The sequence below is a fragment of the Hevea brasiliensis genome, chromosome 10 (genome assembly GCF_030052815.1).
Source record: "Hevea brasiliensis isolate MT/VB/25A 57/8 chromosome 10, ASM3005281v1, whole genome shotgun sequence".
NCBI classification, from domain to species: domain Eukaryota; kingdom Viridiplantae; phylum Streptophyta; class Magnoliopsida; order Malpighiales; family Euphorbiaceae; genus Hevea; species Hevea brasiliensis.
In genome coordinates this window covers 98605016-98617535 of record NC_079502.1, presented here as the reverse complement: position 1 = coordinate 98617535, position 12520 = coordinate 98605016, and the positions used below count along the sequence as shown (strand labels likewise).

At 35.3% G+C, this 12520-nt stretch overlaps 1 protein-coding gene and 1 pseudogene across 1 annotated transcript; one reads left to right on the top strand and one right to left on the bottom strand.

Annotated features, from left to right (window-relative positions):
• The first annotated feature begins 438 nt into the window (after positions 1-438).
• On the top strand, positions 439-1146 carry LOC110668265 (uncharacterized). The gene has a single exon (XM_021829440.2). It carries the CDS (start codon positions 599-601, stop codon positions 872-874), a length of 276 nt encoding a protein of 91 aa, XP_021685132.2. The 5' UTR covers positions 439-598; the 3' UTR covers positions 875-1146.
• Positions 1147-3998: 2852 nt separating this feature from the next.
• LOC110668210 (vacuolar sorting protein 18-like) lies at positions 3999-12149 on the bottom strand (annotated as a pseudogene).
• Between the last annotated feature and the right edge of the window lie 371 nt (positions 12150-12520).

Here is a 12520-nt window from a genome sequence, read left to right as displayed (position 1 = left end):
ATATAATTTTAAAATTTTTATAATTAAATGAAATAATAAAAAATTTAAAAATCTTTAAATGAAAAATTTATAAATTTTTAAAATATATCTATTATTTTTAATTAATTAACAATAAATATTATAATAATAATAAAAATATTTAAAAAATATTACATATTATTTATTTATAAATATATTCATACTTTATATACATATATACAAATTTATTGAAAAGATAATCAAAATAAACACAATTAAAAAAATAACTTTTGTGTAAGCTAATAATATTTGCATATATACTCCCGTCGCCTTATTTATGTAATAAGAAAACATTAGCCTTTTGATTCATTCACAGCGAGATCTCACATCACGAGAAGTGAATTTCTCTCGAGAGATTCCTGATAAGCTCATTTCTGTATACAATCAATAAAACCAAGACCCAGAAAAGGCCACAAGAAAACAACCTCCATTATCGGGCCCTCCATTATTATCCCAAAACCACTTTCTGTTTCCTGTTTCCTGTTTCCAGTTTTATAAAACCGCTCTTTCTTTCTATAAAAACACTCTCCTCCTCCCGTCGCCTGATAGACCGATAACAAATTATTCTCATCATAGGAAAATGAGTTACCTGAATCGTGTTTACATGGCAGCCAGCGTGGCCGTCGTTCAAGGCCATGCAGACCAAGGCTATAAATGGACATCCAGCTTCAAGTCTCTGCAGCACGGCAAGAGAAGGCTGTTCCCCACCGGAGAATCGTCGGAGCTCCGGCCACTCGCTGGAGCAGCCGGATCAGATCGCGACGGAGTTCCTAAAAGTCCTCGCTTGGACGGAGTGAGGGAAAACGATGAGTCTTTTCGACGAGTGATGTACCTAAACTGCTGGGGCCAGGGGTGAACTCAGTGTTAATCCGGGCGCGTGATAGGAGCTCAAGAATGAGTTGTAAAGTTGAGATGAGCTGACACGGATATGAGTTGTGAATCACAGAGAGGTTGAGTGGGCGTTGACCGAGTTAGAAGAGAATGTAGAGACGAGTTGGGATTTGCGAATGCACTTAGTCATATCCTTTGTAAAAGAAAAAAACTGTTTGTAAAAGAAAGAACTGTAAATTTGTACAAGAGATTAGAAAGGAAATGAAGAACAAATTGCGAATGCTTTGCTCTTGCGTATTAAGCCCGAAAATAACCAATATTAAGCTTTCTTCAGAAAAAAAAAAAAAAAACCCAATATCAAGCAATTGGAATCTTTAATTGGTGGGTTGATCATGATTATTTGCATGTCTGATCTGTTGTTGGTGGATAAAAGAGTTCGTTTTGTTTACATTAGATTACGGGATTCATGTTTCCACTCCAATTCCAGTTCAATACCCTTTAATATAAGTTTAAATTCGCATGGATCGGTTGAGACTGAGCAGAGCAGCCTGATGAAAGAAAATATTGCTTGCTGTTGGTGGCCTTCCTGGATCATCATATGTTGTTTTTCCTAAAACAGGGAATTATTGCTCCATGGAATTGCAAATTGTAGTTTTTTCAATACAAATAATTGCTGTTTATTTGGGATTACTAGTCCATATAGCTGATGAAATAGCTTATCTTGCTGCAAGAGCTTCTAAAAGTTCAGATATAGTTTAATGCTGCCTAACATTCCTTCAGAAATCTTGAAAAATCAGAATAAACATTCACAAGAGTTTCATTCTTATCATCAACTTTTCTTATCAAATTGGCATTGATCCTGAAAAGTATTATCAAAATGGCACAGCCACATCACAGGCACTGAAGCTCCCCAGCATACACACTGGCATCTGGAATTACATAAGACACAGGTATGCAGGCGCAAACTTGCAAATAGAATATGATCACACTTGCATAGAGAGGGTCCTCTGGTTTCCAAGGTTATGTGGTTTTGGTCCTCTGGTTCCAAGGTTATGTGGTTTTACCTCCCATGAACCCACTTCCTGTGCTTCCTCAGGGAGAATTAAGGGCAAAGAGATCATTTTGATCGTCAACTCACCACAAAATAGGCATTCGCTGGCTATTGCATCTTCCAACTGCTTGCGGAGCTCCAAATTCCAATGCGAGAAAGCCAAGTAATAATGCAATATTACTTTAAGAAGCTTTTAAAATCATGACATGGTACAATTAAGTGTGTATGCAAAGAAAATCAAATATAACAGAGCATTGGCAACAAAACCAGTGGAAATTGTATTCAGCAATCAGCATAGAAAATAATCACCAGAGAGCCTAGAGATTAGACTCTTACAAACTATACTCAACTCAACTCAACTAAGTCTTTATCCCAAAAATTTGCTTCTAAGTCATATCCTCTAGCCTAATGTGCTCTACTTGTCTCACATGACCAAACCACCTCAATCTCCCTTCTCTCAACTTATTTTCAATTGGCACCACTACTTTTTCTCTAATACTTTGACTTTATCTAGTCTAGTATGGCCACTCATCCACCTTAACATTCTCATCCTCTTATCTTAGATGCACCAACACTCACACCATATAACATGCAAAAATTTTCCTTTTAATTTATTGGGAATCTTACGATCACATAAAACTCCCCGGCTTTAATCAGATGACTAACATCCTCCTGACATCTTATCTACTTGGGTTGAGCTAGATATTTAAAGTGATTACTGTTAGCAGTACCACTCCATTCAAACTAACTCCTTCCCTATCACCGTTTGGCCTTCACCGAACTTGTAATGCATGTATTCTCGTTCTACTTAACTTAAAACCCTTTAGAGACTTAGAGTACTTCTCCAGAGTTCTAGCTTCCTATTGACTCAGCCTGCATCATCCATCCAAATAACAGAGGCAAACATCATTAGCACCAAGGAATACTCTCCAGTATATGGAATTCATCTAAAACTAATGTAAAAGGATCCAATTGAGATCGGAAAATCTCTTGTATCCTCCTATGCATAATAGTAGTTGCTCCTTCATACATATCTTTCAATACTTGTATGTACCTAATAGATACCCTCTTTGTTCTAACGCATCCTTGAAACACTATCAAGCAGCCTCCAAAAAAAAAAAAACCATGTGTAGATCTTTCTCATCTCTATATTATCATCAAGCTTCTCTAATGAGAAAGATCGCTTTCATAGTTTTGACTAAGGCATGAAACCAAATTGATTGAGAGAGATAGAAGTATCATAACTTAGTCGATGCTCCACAACTATCTCCCACAACTTCATAGTGAGGCATGAGTTTTTAATTCCCTATAGTTTGAGCAACTCTGTATGTCTCCTTATTTTTAAAAATAGGTACTAAAATATCTTCCTCCATTATCGGGCATTTAGAATCTTATTAAATAATTTAATTTCTTATACCATTGCCTCTTTCTCCCCTTCTTGTACTGTTCATTTGCTGTGAAGATATTGTTTTATGACAAGCAAACTGTGGTTTTGTTTAGTCAGGATCCTGCTGTCTCCACCATGAAAAATTAAAAAACCCAACTCAGTTAGAAATGACAATAACTATTAAAAAAAAAACTTGCTATAAAAGTCATTGTAATTCTTAGCCCCAGTAAATGTTCTTGCACTAATATTGCAGTTTAATTTATTGTCTCATTATTTAATTATGCCCTTTCATGGGCTTTCTTGTGGTGCATATACCAGAAGATTGCAGAACATGAAAGCATAGTCACACCACAATTGACGTACAATGTTGACTGCAGCAGGCTGCTGCATATTTCATGCTGATTTTTCTCACAAAGAAATGCAAAAATTAGTCAGTTCAAACATGAACTGTGTTTGGTTGGGCCAATGAACACAGTCCTTCCATCTATAAAAATGTGTATCATAATAGCTTTTGCTCACAATTGTTGTTGCCCTATTGTTGCCCTTCAAAATTCTGTAGAGCAGAAGAAATTTCTGTCTTAATAGATATTTGGGCCCTGAACTATCATAAGCATGCTGTTTTTGTTTTTCATCCATCATCATAGAAAGCAATGCTAGTGAACTCAACCACACTGGCAGTTTGAGGACCTAATTGTCACAAAAATCTCTGTTATTAAATAAAAGACAACTTAGTTAACAAATCTTTATAACAAGATGATCAAACTATTTCAACATGCTAGGTGTTTATTTTGACTCTCAAACTGGATCAGTCCAAGAAACATCATAAACTAAACTGGAAAACAGCATTTCAGCATGAGTATTTTCACTTGCATAGCTAATACAGTACGATGCAAGAAATATCACAAATTACCTGAGTTTCGTTGGTACAACGTGTCACATGAGCAATCAAGCATTGTGCATAGAAGGTATGCCCACATGGAAATACATAGAAGGGAGCCATTGGTCCTCTTCATGTATAGCCTGGAGAAATGTGGTAGTACCCACCCACAATTAAGATTTTGCACTTACAAACCTGAGAATGAAAATTCGAAAGAATTAGTTCTCTATTTCAAATCTTGAGAAAGGTTAGTTGAAATATAAACAATGCCAACTAAAAGAGACCACATTATAAAAATAAGGGCATTATGATGGATATGTTATTTGAAGCTGTTTAGAGTTCCAGGCAACTAGAGGGAGCAATTCCAAAGGCAAAATAAAACAAGTATGACACCAGGAATATGTGATGGATAAGTGATAACCCAAAATATATATTCTAAAACAGAAAAGTCTAGCCTTGACTGTACAACTTATCAGTAGCAACTAAGTATCAGGATGACCACACCCCACATTCCTCATCACAATCAATGACAGCATGTCTTTGAGCAAGTGCACTAATATCATTTCTTATGTTGTTTGGCATCATTCATCTCCTGTTTTAGCTGCTCAATTTGCTTGTTGTAGTCTTCCAATGATGAGCAAATAGCCTCCTACATTTTAGAGGAGAAAGTCACAGTAATGGCAGGTGAAGATAAAGTCTAAAGTAAGAAAACTACAAATTGAAAACTTAAAAACACTTGGCAGAAGCCCCACCCACTAGTTATCTAAAAATCTATATTGTAATGACAGGCTTAAGGCCACAATACCAGAGGTTAATAAGATCTTACCTTGAAGCCATCAATAAGGGCAAAGTCTAGAAAGAAAGGTAATATATCCTCAAATTTCAAAAGGCCATCAGTTTCCTTGAGAAATGCTATTGCTTTCCGTATGTTCTCCCTTTTAGTTCCCTTTTCCTGTTCAATAACATGCCTAGTGACCAGAAGCCAAAGCTTTTTTCTCAAGTCTTCATCATATTCAACCGTGTCAGCTTCAGCCATAGCAAGCTCAGTGTCAACCTAGACAGGAAGAGAAATGTATATCATGATAGCATAAAAACTACCAAAAAGTACCCAGGTGTGAAAATGTTGTAGGATTGCCTTTTTATTGCCAAGGATCTAAATAGATTTGATTCCAATCTCCTAGGATTTGAAGGTATCTAACCATTCAGATTGGATTTTCCTACTACCAAAAAAATTTACGAATAGTCCCACAGGCATAGCATATCTACATAAATGTCTTGAGTGTTCTACTCAGAGTGTTATTGAAATAAAATAACTTCTAACACTCCATGTTTCTCCAATCAAAGTTTCTATTTTTGCTTCCAAAAGGGACTGTCAAGAAGATGTTAAAGGCCTTTATTTAGAAAAAAATAGTAACATACCTATTCAGTTTACATGCACCTAGCAATTCAGGGTTTCATTTTCCTAGGTTAAGTTTTGGGAATTATCTTATCGGATATCAGATTATTGATTTTCTATGACACAGGAGGTCAGTCCAAGAACAAGTAAATGGACAAGGGACCATTTAAGAGTTTTAATTTACAAAGACCACCATAACCATGTTCTTAGGCAGTCAGAAAATAAAATTTCAACGTAAATTTTATCTCTTTAATTTTTTTCTTGTTCTAGGGTCTATTGAATAACCATGCCTGTAGCCTGTGGATTTAGCTATCTATGCTAAAACTTGCATAAATCTAATCCAGAACCAGATTCAAGGCTTTTGGCTTTAGGTAAAGGTAAAACTAAGAAAACAAAGTGTAATCCCAAAACAATCACCTGCAGTGCAAGAGCAACTGCTTCTTCATGCATGGACATCATGCTGTATATATAAACACAGGCACGCATTCACTTTTATTTGAGGCAAAGACACAAAGCATACTTGGGATCATGGAAGAAAACGGATCCATTTTCTCTTCCTTTTCCAAACTTGCATTGAACGAAACGCAAAAGCGCACCATCATCTTCCTGATTGTAAACAAAAAGGAAAAATCACATCTAAACAATCCATACATGCAAGATGCAACGTCATCTATAATATGAGACAACAAAATAAAAGGATAGATTCATGTTTTTCACTTAAAATCAGTCATGTTCAACAGAAGTTCCGTGAACAATCTGACCTGCTTAGCATAGAGAGAGAGAAGCAAATTGTGAATTCCAGGATCCTGATTATGCAATCTATGAACACAAAATTCCAAATATTTGATGACTTCACTGGTTTCATTCCTGCATGTGATGTAAAGTTGCAGCGAAGATTGATCCAGAATTCATAAGAAATAACACATACCAAGTTCCATACATATACTTCAACATCTAAAGGGGGAATAAAACTTTGAAGTTTAAAGGTCATGTTTTAATCACCAATGTACCAACTAGCAGTTATGTCTGCTGAAGTGAGATGCAACTTTTCTTGAAAAAAGAATAAATGGCAATACATCAGATCTCCAGATAGAAATACGCAAGCCACACCAAAGGAATAGCATATGAACAACTAAATTGGATGGCTTTTTTTCTCAAGGAATTATCATAGAGCACTAAAAATCTATTCATCATTCTGATCTTCATGAACAGAACATCCGATGCTGTTATGTTAAGTGGGTCTGTAGCATTGATGGAAGAAGAAAAGATAGTGAATAACAGTGCATCTGGACCAGAAATAGATAATTCATAATTCTGATCTAAATTCATGCCATGTCATCAATGAAATAAATCAGCAAACTTATCATTTTTAATTAATAAAATAGAATTTGAAAATGATGACACTAAACTTTGAATACAATAAACTGCACAATAGAACTTGCTTAAGCTGATGAATCAAGTAAGAAAGCAAATGAATTAGGAAGTCTAGAACTGTTATGAGCAACTCTGTCAAATACTTCAGCAAAAAGCTTTGAAAGTGTAATCCTAGCACAAAACTGATACACTGTACAGCAGCATTTGCAAGTTTAATTAGGAGTCAAATAAAAAACTATAAATCAACCATGCTAATGCTTAGAGTACAAATAAGCGCATGCATCTTAGTGGAGCGAAGAAACATACAATAGATTCAAACAAATATCCACATTACTTTGCATGGGGTTCACTTGAATAATGCATAACAATTCACATCCTCATGCAACAAAGTTTATGCAGAAACTGAAGTTTTTAATGTTGTAAAATAAATAGCAGAAAGTACAATAAATGTGTAAGGAAGGTCTCAAAATGTGTACTTTGTTTACCCAAAAGTTGCTTTGATGCTTTTATACTAATTTTTGTTTTTTCTTGTAAAAAATTAGCTGGAACTGCTTGGTAGGCACAGGCCTTTAATGTGGAAAATAGAAGGATAGAAAAGAAGTGTACAGTAAATGCCATCATTTCCAAGAAACATAATGCCTAATTATATAAAATTTCAAGAACACGCATGGCTATGCCCAAAAATATTAAATAAAATAAAGATGCACCTTTGCAATTGTGTATTCTGAAATAATTTTAGCAACTATATTCTTGTGAATTTGAGTGATGTAGACATACAAATGGAAAGTGAAAGTTCAAAGTGCCTGGTGTTGTAGGATTCATCAAATCAAACCTAACCATTTTTCTCTCTTGTGCTAGTAACATCTTCCAAGTTTACAATGCCATTCAGCATACAAAGAGTGGAATAAAGCAAACAGGTAATCAAGTTACTCATAAAAAGCAATGTATATAAAGAAAGAAAACCTTGTCCAACTATAATTCAGTTGCCCCCATGGAAATCATTGTTATTTGGCACTTATCATCCTTCGCAAGATTGTCTAGTTTCCGCAATAAGAAAGTTCTCAAAGCATCCTGCAAGTAAGCAAATTGAGCAACAAATAGCACACAAGCATATGCAAATTCCAAACAAAAGCATTTCAGTTAAAAAACATCTATGCATAATTCAATCCTCCTTCTTTAGCAGTCCCAGAGACTATGTTCATTAATTTTATAATGAGAATTAAGATCATAAGTTTAATACGCATCAACCTTTTTGTCAAGTGTTAATATGTGTAAGTAAAGAGTGTTCTATAGCTAACAATAGTTAGAATCCAAAAATAAACATGAAATTTTGCTCACAATTTGCAAAAATGATCACCATGATACCAACTTGGAAAAACTAGAGGATCATTAAACAATTCATGATATCAACATCCTTATCAAACTCTAATTTAGCTTTATGTAATATTTAGACTGTAAAAATATTATAGAATATGGAAGAAACATACACAGTTTATACATTTGCAATAACATACAAATTATACTGAAAACGTGAATGATGCTGCAATTACCTGTTCACATGCATTAATAAACTTCAGAGTGATTTCCTCAAATGATACTATATAATTAACCTGCAGAACAGCTCCCATCAATTAAAGTTTGTCTTGCAAAAAAGGGGGAGAAAAGGTTAACCACTTCAAAATCTCAATTGGAGCTAATACTTCAATGCCCCCTCCCAGCTACCAGGCAAAAACATATATACTTTGTCATTACTACATTTACAATATCATTTGAAACCTGACAGTTGTACTTATAATAAAGAATAGCAGCAGCAGTTCTTTTAAACAAAGCTTCTTCCCTCATGCTTCAATCTCACAAAAGGAAAATGAACTGTTAAGTAGACTATTTTTTTATGCACAATACTTATGACTTATATCATATTTGATTGTGCCAACAGACCAAATTGAGGATGTCAACGTGCAAAACAGCAAAAGCGAGGGAAAGGAGAGGATTGAGTTTAGGCATGTATACACAAAGTCAACTGTGCATTCAGAGATAATTCATTAACATTAGGTTACAAGAAGAGAAATTCAATAATGACAACATACACACATAAATGAATACATTGACATAATGAAAGAAAGATGTTAAGAACTAAAATTAAGAAACAAGGAATTACTGTTGCATAGAAAGATGCTGCTCTAAAAAAATCCCTGGAGGCAAATGCAGCTTCTGCCTGCATCAGAAACCACTCTAGTTATACAATTCCAGATACAAGAAAAGTTCTGTAAAGCTTCTTCTAATAGATGCATCTGAACTTTAAGGTGGCATACTTTTGAAATTTTTTATTAGAAACTAGAACTTAGCCAATTTTTACAAATAAAACAGCCTTTAATTTCCTTGCCACTAGGTTCTTTTGAAATCACCTGCAACAGATATATGTGGTCTCTTTGTAGTGGCTCACGACAATTTGCTAAAGCTGCAGCATATTCCTTCATGTCTAGATACACCTTCCACATGTCCCAGCCTTTGTCATTAACAGACACCTATATTATTTCTCAATTCAAAAGCATGAATGAAAAAATAAATTAAATTCTTCTCCAACAGGAAAAAAAAAATAAAACAGAAAAGAGGATGCCATCTTTAGATTCAAACCTGAAATATAGAATTTTGGTCATATGCATAGAACAAGCCAGCAGTGGCATCACTACATAATCCAATAATATCCCTTGAAACTGATTCAGATGTATGATCGAACTGAAGTTCCTGTATAATTTGCTACTAGTTCTGTTCACAACCTACAAAAAATAACATAGCAAAGACATATACAAACTTATAGGGAGGGAAAATGCACACTCAACTCAACTCAACTCAACTCAACCTTTATCCAAAAAATTTAGGGTCGGCTATATGGATTCGCTTTCTCCACTCTAAACGATTTTGGGTTAAATCCTAAAAAATGTGTAATGCTTCTAGGTCATGTTGTATTACTCTTCTCCAACTCAATTTAAGTCTATCCTCTTTTTTCTTTTTATACTCTAACCTAATGTGCTTTACTTGTCTAACTGGAGCCTCCGTATGTTTACGCTTCACATGACCAAACTACCTCAATCTTCCTTCTCTCAACTTATCCTCAATTGGCACCACTCTTACCTTTTCTCTAATACTCTCGTTACGAAATTTATCTAGTCTAGTATGGCCACTCATTCACCTTAACATTCTCATCTTTGCAACTCTTATCTTAGACGCATACGACTCCTTCAGTGCCCAACACTTACTACCATATAACATGGCCGGTCGTATGGCTGTACGGTAAAATTTTCCTTTCAACTTATTGGGAATCTTGCGATCACATAAAACTCCCGTGGCACGTCTCCACTTCAACCATCTGGCTTTAATCCTATGACTAACATCCTCCTCACATCCCTCATCTACTTGAAGAACTAAGCTAGCAATATTTTATCAAATAATAAACAATTAAATAAAATTCCTTTTCTGCATTAATAAAGCTGTGAAACGATTGGCATCATCAAGAGTAAAATAAATCATAAATGATCTTACAACACACCTTAACCTTGTTTCCAATAAGAAGCAAGAAATGAAATTCAGAAACTGCCATAGAAGATGGCTTCACTGCATCAGCACCTTCTCTTAGTTTTGCATAGTCCAGGAGAGCCTTGTTCTCCTCAAAAGTTTCATCTCCATTTGGATAACTACCAAAGAAGTTTCCCATAAACAACAGTAATAAAAGATTTTATAACAGAACTACATCTTGACAAAACACTGAGACTAATAAACTGCATATATGAACAAATAGTGAAGAAAAGAAAAGGTGAAACCTATGCTGTGCTCCAAAATTTGGGCCACCATGATAGATACCTGCTCCAGAAAGCCATGCAAAATGCACAGCTCTTCTTTGCTTGATAAAGAAATGTAGTTCAATGAGAGTTTATCAAATGGCAGGAAATTTCCAATAAACAAATGTCAGAAATTTCTCAAGAGAAACATACATAATTAATGGTTTCAATAGGCTCATTTCAGTTCAAAGATTCAGTATATGGAACAGGTATTGGAAATAAACATACCTCTAGTATTCCAATTCCAGTAAATGAATAAAGTCGTGTAGGAGTAACAGCCATCACATAATATCTTGTTCCGTTGCTTAAGTTGGCTGTTTCCATCTGCACACATAATAACACAACTTTTTAGTTGGAGTTGTACAATTTCATCCAAGAGGCAACTGTTCAGAAACCAATAGATTATCTATTTTATCAAAAGCAAGCAACTACATGGACTTGGAAATAAGGGAAAGAAAAGTTTAAATAGTTTCAATTTTAAACTTTTCTACTATATCCATATTAACTTCTGAGAATCATGCATTAATCCATGAAATTCACCAGCCAAAAGCCCAAACCCATCAGAAAAACTAAAACTTTGCCTTCATGAAGTAGAAATTTGGATTGCCTCCTAAATACGGCAAGAGATATATAAGATGACGAGGAAGAAGCAGCAGCATCCAGAAGAATTATTTGCCAAGAAAAATAAAATAAAATAAAACCTGCAAGCCCATGAAAGCTTCTGGAAGTTCGGTTAATTGAAACAGAAACTTTGTGTACTTCTCCCTCTTATCCTTCTCATCAACTGCAATCTCATGAAGTTGGCCGTGGCATGTGCCCAGAATAACTTCTTTCGTGGAAGCTGCATTAAAACACATAATTAAATCATATGCATATCAATTGCCTACAAAAACATAAAATAAACAAATAAATTTACCTTCAGCGATCTGTTGTCTATTCCAAGCAACAGCATTAATAACAAGACCTTTCAATTTGCTTAGAACACGAGGTTTGCTCCACTTTGCATGAGTATAATAAGTCTCAGCTGCTCCACTACCAACCACAGTAGCAATACAGTGGCTCCCACCAGGATCAACAAACACTCAGTGAATAGATGGCTCCCCAGGTCGACCCCCAGAAAGATCAATATCTACATTTCAAATCACCAACAGATTACACAATTTTTCAGTCTAATTAAATCAAATTCAAACAAATAGCTAAAAGAATCGTTACATACCACAAGAATCACCGACGCCGAAATCGCGTCTAATCACCCATCCTTTGCTAGTTCCTATCAAAATTACATCATTTCCAGCTGCCACGCTAGTAATTACACCTTTTCCCTTCGCCGCATACCTCTCTAGAAGATCCACTGTGAACACCTGCCTCCCCTGATCCATTTTTTCAGCTCCCGAAATCAATCGCCAGATCGGAGTTGAGCAGATCACCGGGAAAGTGGACAAAGACATAACAGTAATTAGTGTGGCTAATTCTGTAATTCAATTCTTTTACGATGTCGTTTTGCTGTCTGCATCAAGTTCTCGCTTTAATACGCACCGTTTTCAATTCCACAAATTATGGGCCGGTGGCCCATAACTGACGCTCCGAATGGGCCCCATCAGGCATATATTTTTTCCTTTAATTAACCAAAAATAAACTTTAAATCAAATCGGAGCGTCTAATAGAAGCCGTTTATCATCCAACGGCCGAGATTTCACATTCCTTCTCCAACGTTACATCTCCATTCTCCTCTCCTCCAACGGTCAAAAAA